Source organism: Cebus imitator, unplaced genomic scaffold, assembly GCF_001604975.1.
Source record: "Cebus imitator isolate Cc_AM_T3 unplaced genomic scaffold, Cebus_imitator-1.0 Scaffold440, whole genome shotgun sequence".
Lineage (NCBI taxonomy): Eukaryota > Metazoa > Chordata > Mammalia > Primates > Cebidae > Cebus > Cebus imitator.
The window spans coordinates 1611056-1623161 of NW_016107755.1; the positions used below are offsets into that span (position 1 = coordinate 1611056).

General features: G+C 43.5%; 2 protein-coding genes across 2 annotated transcripts; one reads left to right on the plus strand and one right to left on the minus strand.

Moving 5' to 3' along the window:
• The first annotated feature begins 1169 nt into the window (after window positions 1–1169).
• On the plus strand, window positions 1170–4400 carry UBD (ubiquitin D). The gene is given in 3 exon segments (XM_017510435.2): window positions 1170–1218; window positions 3715–4108; window positions 4111–4400. Coding segments are annotated over 3 exon segments (489 nt in total). The 5' UTR covers window positions 1170–1191; the 3' UTR covers window positions 4179–4400.
• Window positions 4401–6171: 1771 nt separating this feature from the next.
• Window positions 6172–7494, minus strand: LOC108290586 (putative olfactory receptor 2I1). Its single transcript, XM_017510436.2, has 2 exons — window positions 7475–7494; window positions 6172–7102 (listed from the first exon to the last, which is right to left on the minus strand). Exons 1-2 carry the CDS (start codon window positions 7492–7494, stop codon window positions 6172–6174), a joined length of 951 nt encoding a protein of 316 aa, XP_017365925.1.
• Window positions 7495–12106: the final 4612 nt, after the last annotated feature.

The following is a 12106-nucleotide window of genomic DNA, read 5'->3' on the forward strand; positions in this document are numbered from 1 at the left end:
ATTTTACAAGCAAAGTTTTCTTAACCTGGAAGACACTTAGGAATCCTTTCTAATCATCTCATTTTATAGACTGGGAAACCAGCATCTAAGGAGATGAGTAGATTTGCCCGAGGTAAGGTAGCAAGTGGCCCTCCTGGGACTCCAACTCATGTCTCCTTTCAGTCTGAGGTTATTTCTCCTATGTCTTCTTTTTTTTGGGACAGAGTTTCTCTCTTGTTACCCAGGCTGGAGTGCAATGGCGCGATCTCGGCTCACCGCAACCGCCGCCTTCTGGGTTCAGGCAATTCTCCTGCCTCAGCCTCCTGAGTAGCTGGGATTACAGGCACGCGCCACCATGCCCAGCTAATTTTTCGTATTTTTAGTAAGACGGGGTTTCACCATGTTGACCAGGATGGTCTCGATCTCTTGACCTCGTGATCCACCCGCCTCGGCCTCCCAAAGTGCTGGGATTACAGGCTTGAGCCACCGCGCCCGGCCTTCTCCTATGTCTTCTTAAGGCATGTTTTACATCTTCTGCCAGACTAGCCATGTCAGGCTCACAGTCACAGCCCTCCACACAATGCTGACTGTCCTTTCCTGGGTGCCCTTGTTCTTATGACAGTCCCTGAGTAATGAGGTGCTCTTTTTTTTTTTTTTTGAGACGGAGTCTCACTCTGTTGCCCAGGCTGGAGTGCAATGGCACGCTCTGGGCTCACCGCAACCTCCGTCTCCGGAGTTCAAGCAATTCTCCTGCCTCAGCCTCCCAAGTAGCAGGGATTACAGGTGTGAGCCACTGTGCCCGGTTATGAGGTGCGCTTAAAAGCAGCAGGAGAGGGTCAGCAGGCATTATAGGTCTTTAAGCCTGTGAGGGCCCAGGCCACGGGACAGACAGTAACAAGTCAGGAGTGGGAGAGGAGAGGTAGATTGTTAATCAGGGAAAAGTTTTCAATTCAGAAGCACCATCTCATGTTTGGAATGAGGAGTGCAAATAGGTTGCCTGAGGGGAGAAGTATGCAATCAGAAAGCATTCTTTATTAACTCCTGTCCAGCAAGAGTGAAAGAAAATTCATGGGAACCTGCAAGAACAAAGCACACAGCAAAGCTGGACAAACACAGCAATCCAGGTAGGGGATTTCCAACTCATCTGCTAGTATATATAAGCTGGATGCAAATTCCTTTTTCTGTCTCATTTCTGCCTCTTTGACTGCAGAGATGGCTCCCAATGCTTCCAGCCTCTGTGTAAGCTGGGGTTTGATAAAAGGGACGGGGAAAGGAAAAGCACTTCCAAGAGTTTGGGAGAGATCTTAGAAACAGAGGATGGACAGTGCTCAGGGCTCTGGGTGGCTGGGCAGGCATCCTTTAGTGGAAGAGGCTGGCATTGACATGTGTGTATGGGAAAGGTGATTGTCTGAAGAGAAGCTGGTTATCTGGCTTCTGTGTTCTTTTTTCAATCGGACCTTGCACTAGTTACTCTTTGGGATCAACGGTAGGAAAAAATATGAGGGTGAGCTTTGTGTTCCACAGGACTGGTGAGATTTAAAATTGTGGAAACATTTTTTAGGGTCCTTAAACTTAATATTTTCTCTCCCCTCAAAGGAGAGCTTCACAAAACTCATTTATCTGAAGTTGTTAATGATCGAACACATTATTTTATATAAGAAAGTATGCACTATGGAGAGAACCTGCAATGCTTACCACAGATCCTCCAGTGAAGAAATGTCTGCAATATCTAGATTGGGAAACTATTTCTAAATGGAGTATGAGGGAGGTCTTTTCAGGCTTTCAAGCGGCCGTTAGGGGTGAGTTTTCCCATCTTTTAGGATTTTCCAGTTGTTGAAATAAGACTTAGATATAGTCCCTACCTTCTGTGAGTGAAGCCCTAGTCTAATCAAAGGAGCTCACATTCCATATTAGGTAGATATAAAAATATAAGAAATATAAATTAATAAGAAACACTGAACATAGTGTCACTGTAATATGTAAGTTATTATTACAAAGCAGTGGGATATTTGAAAAGAAACTAGCAGTTCAGTGATTACGTGTCCTACTCAGGATTTCCTTCTGAAGTAGTGACAGAGGGTTTCCTATGTCTGTGAGTATCTTATGAGGCTGTCATATTTTGGAAATTCTCTTTGAGAGTTGTTTTGAGACTCTGGTGTACATGTTTTGAAGCTTTGTATTTACTTTTTGACATTTGACAAACTTTATCTGGATAGGAGATACAGATAAATAGGGTGGAAAAATCATTAATTACATTTTGAGGTGGATAAAAGGTATGTTTTTTACATCCATTGAAATGCACGGAAAAACAAAATAAAAAGATGACCAACTAAAAAAATCACACATTTATAATTTTATAAAGGAGACTTTATTTCTTATGAAGGGTTATAGTCTGCAGGGTAGTCATTCTGACAGGCTGGGAAGCTCAGCTTCTGGGTGAAGACCAAAAAAAGCAAGCACTTTGCAGGAGGAAAGCACTTTGCACAGGAATTTATGCTAAAGGAGTTTGCTAAGTATACGTATGTAATAGGTTATAGCAGAGACAATGAATATTCATGAAGGGGGTCCTAATGCATGCATATTGAATAAGCTTGTATATTACATATCACCCATGGTCACTCTGAAGTGGAGCCTTAACATTTAATTGCATTACAATTAGGCCTTATACATGAAAAGGTGAAGCAGGGGCACAATGGCATTCAAATGCACAGCTTCTGTAAACTAGCCAGAAGCAGTCCATGGTCAGTGGTCTCTTAAAAGGAGAAAATTCCTGAAATCAGTCTTTTGTCCAATTAAAACTGTAGTTATGGCTTGTGGAACAGGAGGTCAGTTAGCCTGTGGGTGAGCTGTAATTGTTTTAATATTGTTCCTTTTGTGGCCAGTGCTTGTTTAGCTGCTAGAGAAAAAAGAAAAAAATTTAGGCAGTTAGAACGTAGTTTATTCTTTAAATGTAGGGATGCATGACTTAACTCTTGCTTGTTATAGTCTTAGGTCTTGTTTATAATTTGCTATTTTAGTGACACAAAAAAATCCATCTTATAATCTTTAATGTTGCTGGGTCAGTTGTGTCTAAACTACAAAAGGTAGAAGATATAATGAGTAGTGTCCAACCTGTTCCATCATGACTGAGATGTTTTATTTATTTATTTATCTTGAGACAGTCTCACTCTGTTGCCATCTCTGCTCACTGCAACCTCTCCCTTCAGGTTCAAGTGATTCTCATGCCTCAGCTTCCTGAATAGCTGAGATTACAGGCACTTGCCATCCCACCTGGCTAATTTTTGTATTTTTAGTAGAGATGGGGTTTCACCAAGTTGACCAGGCTGGTCTCAAACTCTTGGCTCAAGTGATCAGCCCACCTCAGCTTCCCAAAGTTCTGGGATTATAGGTGTAAGCCACCACACCCAGCCCAATGACTAAGTTTTCAAAGTTTCTCTAGGGTTCCCCAGAGGAAGAGAGGGTCCCTTCAGTTGGTTGGGGGCTCAGGATTTTATTTTTCATTCTCAAGATTTTAAAAGAAAGGTGTTTATACAGGAATGGGACAAATTTTCTTATTTGTGTTGTGACTTGGTAATTCCAAAAGAGAAGTCCCAAGAAAGAGAGGGGCACTAGTTACTGGACAGGAGCTAGAGGACCAGATAGACAGTGGAAGGGTGGGAGCCACTGTGGTGGGGGGCAGGAGTGTAAAGGGAGGCAGGCATCCTAGGCAACTGTCTTGTGGCTTTCACTTCCCAGGTGCATGTCCTTTCCAAGGAATGGGATTTAATGACCTTTGATGCCAACCCAGATGACAGCATGAAGAAAATCAGTGAACATGTCTGTTCTAAGACCAAGGTTCCTGTGCAGGACCAGGTTCTTCTGATGGGGTCCAAGGTCCTAAAGCCACAGAGAAGACTCTCATCTTATGGCATTGACAAGGAGAAGACCATCCACTTCACTCTGAAAGTGGTGAAGTCCAGTGATGAGGAGGTGCCCTTGACTCTCATGGAGTCAGGTGATGAGGGGCAGCAGCACCAGGTGTGAAGAACAAGCTCAGTGGCATAGGTGAAAGCAATGATCGAGACCAAGACAGGTGTAACCCCTGAGACCCAGATTGTGACTTGCAATGGAAAGAAACTGGAAGATGGGAGAAGATGGAAGATTATGGAATCAGAAAGGGCAATTTACTCTTCCTGACATATTATTCCATTGGAGGGTGACCACCCTGGGGACTGGGTGTTGTTGGGGGCCAAAAAGCCTATTTCTTTTAATCTCTTACTCAATGACCACATCCTTTGATGATTTCCCAAAATTAATGAGAATGAGAGGAGCAGGGTAAGATTTGGGTGGGATGGGTGGGATGAAGAATATTGTCCAACTCTATGTTTCTTTGATTCTAATACAATTAATTAAGTGGCAGGATATTTAAAATGTATTACTGAGAATAGAAAATAATTTTTTTTTTTTTTTTTTGGAGACAGAGTCTCGCTCTGTTGCCAGGCGCCAGGCTGGAGTGCAGTGGCGCATTCTCGGCTCACTGCAACCTCCACCTCCTGCGTTCAAGCAATTCTCCTGCCTCAGCCTCCTGAGTAGCTGCAACTCCAGGAGCATGCCACTACACCCAGCTAATTTTTGTATTTTTAGTAGAGACGGGGTTTCACCATGTTGGCCAGGATGATCTCCATCTCTTGACCTCATGATCCACCCACCTCGGCCTCCCAAAGTGCTGGGATTACAGGCGTGAGCCACTGCACCCAGCCAGAAAATAAATTTTTAAGGCATAACAGAGAGAGCATCCAAAGCCAGCTTGCAATTTAATTCTTTCTTGATACCTTGTTATTTATGGAAAAACTCCTATCTTCTTTCCTTTATGACAAGAGAGTCAGTTTTAGGTTTGGATCCATGTTCTATTGATTTCTGTCTTTGTTAAGACCAGTGCTTTATTTATATCACTCAACAATGTCTGAACCAAATTGAATTTCTATTTATAGAACATAGTGAAATGATTTATTATAAAATGAATTAATTTATCTGACATGATCACAAATCACTAAATACCTTAGAAGTTAAATTAAGCTACTTCCCCTACACTCCCCCCACCCCTTTTCTTTTAAAGCTATTTGGTATGAAATAAAGTCTGGCCTTCTCTTATTCTTTATGTCCCACACCCAACTAAAATAGTTATTATTTCTGGGGATGGTGGTGGGCAAGGATAGGTATTTTCCACAGGGACCTAGTGATTCTGTGTAACTAGTGAGGGTTCCTAGGGGTAGATGGACATTGGGAGGGAACAAACTTTCTGTAGATGGGGGACTGTGGGCCACCATCTCTCCTACCTGTCTTAGGGTCTGTCAGGTCTTCTCCAGGATGAGGGCACCAGTCTGGGTGAGGGTGGGTGAGGAGCTGGCTTCTGGGTTGTCCTCAATATTCTGGTCAGGTTCTGCTCATTGAGCATTTTCTTCTCTGCTTTTTTTTCATTAGAAGATCCCTGTTCCTGTCTTGGGAACTTGAGTCCATTCCTCCATTTATTCCTCTGACTCTCTCTCTTGTTCTTTCATGTCTCACAACTGATCACTTGTTTTTTTCACAGCCTGAGACATGCTTGCCTTCTTCCACACTCATCCTAGTTCCTTGTTTCTTTAAAACTTGCTCAAGAACCAACTCCTGTAGGAGAGTTTCCCATCTCAACCGCACTCAGTAAAATTCACCACCATTTATGGGCTTTCCTTATCACACTTAAGAGTGAAATGCTCCTGGGAGGGCACTGGTCATCTGTCAAGGTCTGACTAGGTTGGACTGATTTCCTAGAAGAGAGTCCATGGCCACTTTTTCTGGGTGTACCCTTTCCTGTGATAGGGATTATAATTTTCTTGTCAACTTGAGACTTCTGATGGCAAACACCAAGGGGTCTTCTATGGTTTTCCATCAGACAAGGAGGAAGTTAAAGGCGAGCATCATGTCCATCATCTTATCTGCACGTGAAGTCATAAGGTTTTCCCTCCCTAAACCTGTATATCTAGAGGATGTAGGGATGGTCCCTCAAGAATCTAAACATTTCCTCATGGGAGGAAAGTATGTTCCCCATTGGACTCCGTAGGACAAATCTTGGAGATTATTATACAAAAATGAACAATCTGAAGACTAAACTGACTCACGATTAGGTATTTTCATCCTTGGGTTCTGGCCTAATACTTTCTCTCCTCCCCAACGCACTCACTGTCCAGCTTGGCCTCTCCCCGGGCTCCCCAGCAGCCTCCTCGCCGCCCCCTTCACTTCCTTATTCCTGAGGGTGTATATGAGCGGGTTGAGGGCAGGTGTGACCACGGTGTAGAAGAGCGATACGAACTTGCCCCGCGCCTGGTCGTAGTGCTGCGCGGGCTGCAGGTAAGTGTAGACGGCCGAGCAGTAGAACAGGCAGACGGCTGTCAGGTGGGACCCACAAGTGCCCACCGCCCTCCTCCGGCTTCCGCTGGACCGCATGCGACAGACAGCTCGGGCCACGGCACCGTAGGAGGCCAGGATGACGGCGGACGGTAGCAGCAGGATAATCACGCAGGCGGCGAACATCTGGCTCTCGGTAGCGTCTCCGTCGCCGCTGCAGGCCAGCTTGAGCAGCGCTGGCAGCTCGCAGATGAAGTGGTCCAGCAGACGGGGCGCGCACAGGGGCCGCTGAGTCAGGAGCGCAGTTTGCGCGACGGAGTTGGTGAGGCCGCCTAGCCAGGAGGCGCCGGCCAGAGCGCGGCAGAGGCCCGGGGAGGCGAGGCCAGCGTAGCACAGCGGGAGGCACACTGCGGCAGCGCGGTCCAGCGCCATCACAGCCAAGAGGACGCACTCGGCGGAACCCAGCGTCAGCGATGCGCACAGCTGGGCAGTGCAGTGGCTGCGCGGGAGCCAGAGCGCGGGTACGCGCAGGTTGGCCAGCAGCGGCGGCACCACACTCGTGGTGAAGCCCGTGTCTACCAGGGCCAGGTGGCAAAGGAAGTAGTACATGGGCGTGTGCAGGCGCGGGTCGCGCACCACCAGCAGCACCAGCGCCGAGTTGCTGGTCAAGGTCAGGAGGTAGCAGAGGAGGACAAGGGCGAAGAGGACCTGCTGCAGGGAGGGCCAGTCGGAGAAACCCAGCAGGAGGAAGCGCTTCTCTGTGCTGTAGTTGACCTAAAGGAGGAAAACTCCCAGAATGTTTGGAAGGTCGAAATAGAAAAGGGTGAGTACCCCTTATAAGCAAAGGAAAAACCTTGGAGTGTGGAAATGGGCTGGGCGAAGGAATGGAAGCCTATGCAAGGTTAGTTTGTGAATTGTAATCCCATTCACAGATGAGATTACTTAAGAATAATCCCCCTAAGAATAAGAGCAACATTCCAAGCTTGGCGTAGCCAACAGTCGGTAGACAGAATGATAGCCTCTGTTGTTTCAGGTACTCTGCTTTTATTTATGCAACTGTTCATGTAAAATGGAGACCAGACCAGAAGAATCCCTGAGCAGATAGATCCAGTTGGGCCTCCTAAGGGACCTTAACCTTGCTTGATTTGCAAGCATGCCTGAAACTTTGTGTTATGTCTTGTAAATGCCTATATAAAAGAAACGGAACTTAAGCTTAACCAATCAGAGGCAGTCAACAAAACATAATTATATAACCAAAGACTTCCTCATGGGATAGACCAAATAAGGCAACTATATAACTACCAATGAAATATTATCTTTGCTTTTATCTGTGTTTTAAAAATCCTCCTCCTCATGTTCTCTCTGTGGAGCTCCCTACCCACTTCTGACTTCGAGCTGCCCAATTCATGAATCACTGCTGAAATAAACAAATATTTTATTGGTCTTTAGTTTACTTTCTAACACAACCCATTATACTGCTGATTACTGATTTTTAATTTGTTGTGAATAGAGAATACTCCCAATGTCCATGCCCCTCCCACTGAGGAGAGATCAGCACATGCATACTAGCCTTTAAATCAGGAGTCAGTTGGGTAGGAAAAAGAACACTTTCTGGTAAACCAGAAGTCAGGAGATCCTGGTTTTACCTAGCATAGCTCCCATTAGCCAGTTACCTGATATGGGGAAGTCTTCATTTCCCTCTGTCCCAATTTTTTCATGTGTAAACCAAGGATATTGAATTAGGTGACATCTAAGTTTCCTGTCCCATCTCCCTGGTTTTACTATCAAATATTGATCAAAAAATGAAATAAAAAGAGAACCCAGAAAACAAAGGAACCTCATTCTCCAAAGGGTCTTGTTGAATCAAGTGTCTTAATGGTACAGAAACATATGGTTTATGTGATGGATAAGAGTCTTTCTACTGCACGACTCCTGACATAAATTATTGTATAGATAACTTATTTTACATATCATATTCACTGCTGTTAATTAAAAAATTACAATAATCTAATTTTTCATTTTTTCAGGGAAAAAAACACTGTTACCTACCAAAACATCCTGTTTGATTGTATTTCTCTCATTTTATCCTCACTGGGCAGAACCAGCATTAATGTTGTGATTAAGAACCAGGGCTCAGCAGCAAGACTGCCTGGGTTCGAGTCCTAGCTCTGCCATTTTCTTTTTCTTTTCTTCATTTTTTTTTTTTTTTTTTTGTTTTGAGACCGAGTCTCTCTCTGTCACCAGGCTGGAGTGGCGCAGTCTTGGCTTTCTGTAACTTCTGTCTCTTGGGTTCAAGCAATTCTCCTGCATCAGCGTCCTGAGTAGCTGGGACTACAGGTGTGCACTAAAACATCCAGCTAATTTTTGCATTTTTAGTAGAGACGGGGTTTCACCATATTGGTCAGGGTGGTCTCTATATTTTAACCTCATGATATGCCCATGTCAGCCTCCCACAGTGCTGGAATTAGGTGTGAGCCACTGTGTGCAGCCTGAATCTGCTATTTTCTAGCTGAGCAATCTTGGGCATGTGTTTGGCCTCTCTCTGCCTCAGTTTCCTCATATGAAAATAGAACTATGTTAAGTGGGCTAAATATGAAAAGCCGTTAGAACAGTGCCTGGCACAAAGCAGGCATTAACTATTGTCATCCCTTAATAGACGCTAACTATTGTCACATCTGTTTCCCAAACCAAGAAACAGGTTTCTAAGGGGATCTTATGCTAGGCAGTGACGTAATTGCTATGAACATTTACTTCCCTTTTCATTTATTAACTCTAATCTTTACTCACTTGAAAATTAGGCAATAGTCTTATTTCATAGAGTATGTTAGGAGAGTAACTGAAGTTAAATTACTTGCCCAAGGCCAGATCATTTGCAAATGCTTAATAAGTTTCCACTTGTATTTGACTAACTTCGAGGGCCTTACCTGTTTGATCAACCAGGCTCCACTTTGCTAGATACTGTGGAGTATAAAAGAATATGCAAAGTCAGACCTATATTTATAGATAATTTTATAATTTGGGGTCATATCGGAGATGAGTAAAGTAGAAGAGGTGACATTCAGGCTTACAGACCAATGGCAGCTAGAGGCTAGAGATGTTGAGTTACAAAAAGTCAAATTCTTTAGTGCTGTGATTACATGATCACACAACAGTTTAGCCAGGCAAGCTCTAAACCATTCCTCTTCAAATATGTCACACCATGAAAAGAGGCACACAATAATGAAACTACATAGATAACATTCTTGTTACACGTGTGCACAAATTCTCCAATACATAAGCATATGTGCACCTGTACACATAAACTCATCATTGCCGTCACACGTCTGGAAGACAAATCTGTTGTGAAATAGATAATGTGTCATCAAACTTCACTTGGTATTTCAGAATGCGCCTCTCAGTATAAGACCATTTAATTTTTTGTAGGACACTCTAATATCCAACTTACCTTCATGTGTACTCTTTGCACTGATGTTTACACCTTAAGTTTCCAGATGACAGGTTGGTCTCTTGCTCCTGCTCTGGGTTCTCTGGATTTGAAATGGCAGTTGGGAGGATTTAATAAAAGATGCAATTGTGTGCCTGTGTTAATTTCTGGAATGAGTGCCTGAGATCAAAGCCAGGATTCTCAGGACAAAGACAGGGGGTGGATGTCATTGTGTTTGTCAATAGAGGAATAAAAAGAATGGATAAGAAAGAACTTAAGTTTGTGAAATTTTGAGATCTAGGCAGAGATGGTGATGTCTGTTCCTGGAGAACCTTGTGATGGGGTATATACAAGACAAAGCTTTGTACTGGTAGCAAATCAGCATTAGCTGGTGTTGGTAGCAAATATCCTTCCTGGATCTAAAGGATACAGCAGTTAGAGAGAAGGAGGAAGCATGCTGATGAGTGCTCTCACTAGAGAAGAAACAAGGCAATCAGCGTTCCCTGTTATTTAGAAGAAGGGATGGAGCTCTGAGGAATTGATGTCCCACTCCCATCATTAGTACTTTGCATGAAGGTGTCTGGAGAGGAGTCCCCAAGAGTGGGAAAGAGGAAATTCTGGAGGGAAAGTCCCTTTAGGGTAGTGTGTCTCTGGTAGTGTATGAAGGCCAGAGGCAGCATAATTCCCTCTCATATCATTTTTACTGTTAAATTGGAACTGGTTTAGAATTTCATTCTCTGATGGAGTGATGAAGTTAGCTAACTGCTTAACTTCAGTGATTCTCAATGTCATCATCTGTAAAACAAGGAAAATAACCTTTTTTTGTCAGAATTTTGTCGATTTGTTGAAGTCATTTTCAGTTTTGAATGTGGCTTTCACTGTTATGTCATCAGCTTTGCGCCAAAGCCTGCCTTCCTGCTTGTGACTGTCATCATTCTCTTTCCCTTCACTCTTCCTTTGTCCTTGCAGATCTTTGTCCCTGATCCCATCTCACTCTCTCCAGTCCTAACAACTGTGATAATTCTTGGTGAATTCAGTATCCACATAGATTATCCTTCCACAATCTCTCCTTTCAGTTCCTTTCTCAGTGAGAGGTCTGCAAATTCATCATGGCCCCTTGCACCTCTTGAATCTTCACTTCTCTACCAAGCTTAGACTGTCTGGTCAATCATTATAATTACTCCTTTGCATACTCTCAATGTTCCTGACCTTTTCACTTGTTAGACTCTTTCTCTAAACTGCTCTCCCATTTAAATCCAACTATAATTCTGCTCTCTCACTATATTTGTTCAGCTGACTGTGGCTGAAGAAAAGCCTATAGCCACACTGAGAGGCTTCACTTTACATTCCTGACTACTACTATTAGGGGAAGGGGCTAATGCCATGGACAATCATATTTCCCTAGTCCGCTCACTTTCTCCTCTCCTACATAACTCATGCACACTTTCTGGTCTCTCCTCAAATCTCCAGTTCTCTTCCTCTCTCTCAAGTAATATCTTTCTCAGATAAAAAATTTACTTCATTTTTTACTGAAAAAATGTAAAGCAATCAAAAGAGAAGCTGTTATCAACCCATCTGTTCACCTACTTGAGTCTGTGCTCACATATAGGACTGCCTTTTTTTCTGATACCGCCAGGAATAGAGACTGTTTTGCATCTGTCTGATGTCAGTATCTCCACTTGCCCACCATATTTCATCCTTTCCACTTATTCAGGGATATTACGCCAGTCTTTCCCCCCTCTTTCGTGTAACATCATTTGCCCATCCAGTGGGCCATCCCCATCAATACATAAACATACTTGGACTTCCCTCATTAAAAAATTATCTCTTGCTTTCACCTCCCCCTAGCTACCATCCAAGTACTTACTTTTGCACCACTTCTCTACTCCCATTCTCTTTTGAGTTGGCTCCAACAAGGCTTCTGCACTGGAAATCTTTCATCAAAGGTCACAAACCAACCTCCACATTGATATAGTAGTTTTCAGTCCTCATACTACTTAACTAATTAGAAGCATATCTATAGAGTGCACTTAGGTTTCCTTTTTGGAACTTGCCTTTCACTTGACTTCCGCTATGGACTGAATTATGTTTGCCTCAAAATTCATATGTTGAAGATCTAATCTTCAATGTGATAGTATTTGAAATGGGCATTTTAGGAGGTAATTATAGTTAAATGAGGTCACAAAGGTGAGGGCCTAATAGGGTTAGTTTCCTTATAAAAGAGGAGGAAAAGGGCTAGGCACAGTGGCTCATGCCAGTAATCTCAGCACTTTGGGAGGCTGAGGTGGGAAAATCATGAGGTCAGGAGTTCAAGACCAGCCTGACCAACATAGTGAAATGCTG

Bases quoted from the DNA above. Each gene is read 5' to 3' on its own strand.
- LOC108290586 (XM_017510436.2), bottom strand. From the start codon at position 7,494: ATGCTTGCAAATCAAGCAAG. The intron at 7,103-7,474 runs GTTAAGGTCCCT...GGTCAACTACAG, and splicing joins ATGCTTGCAAATCAAGCAAG to CACAGAGAAGCGCTTCCTCC.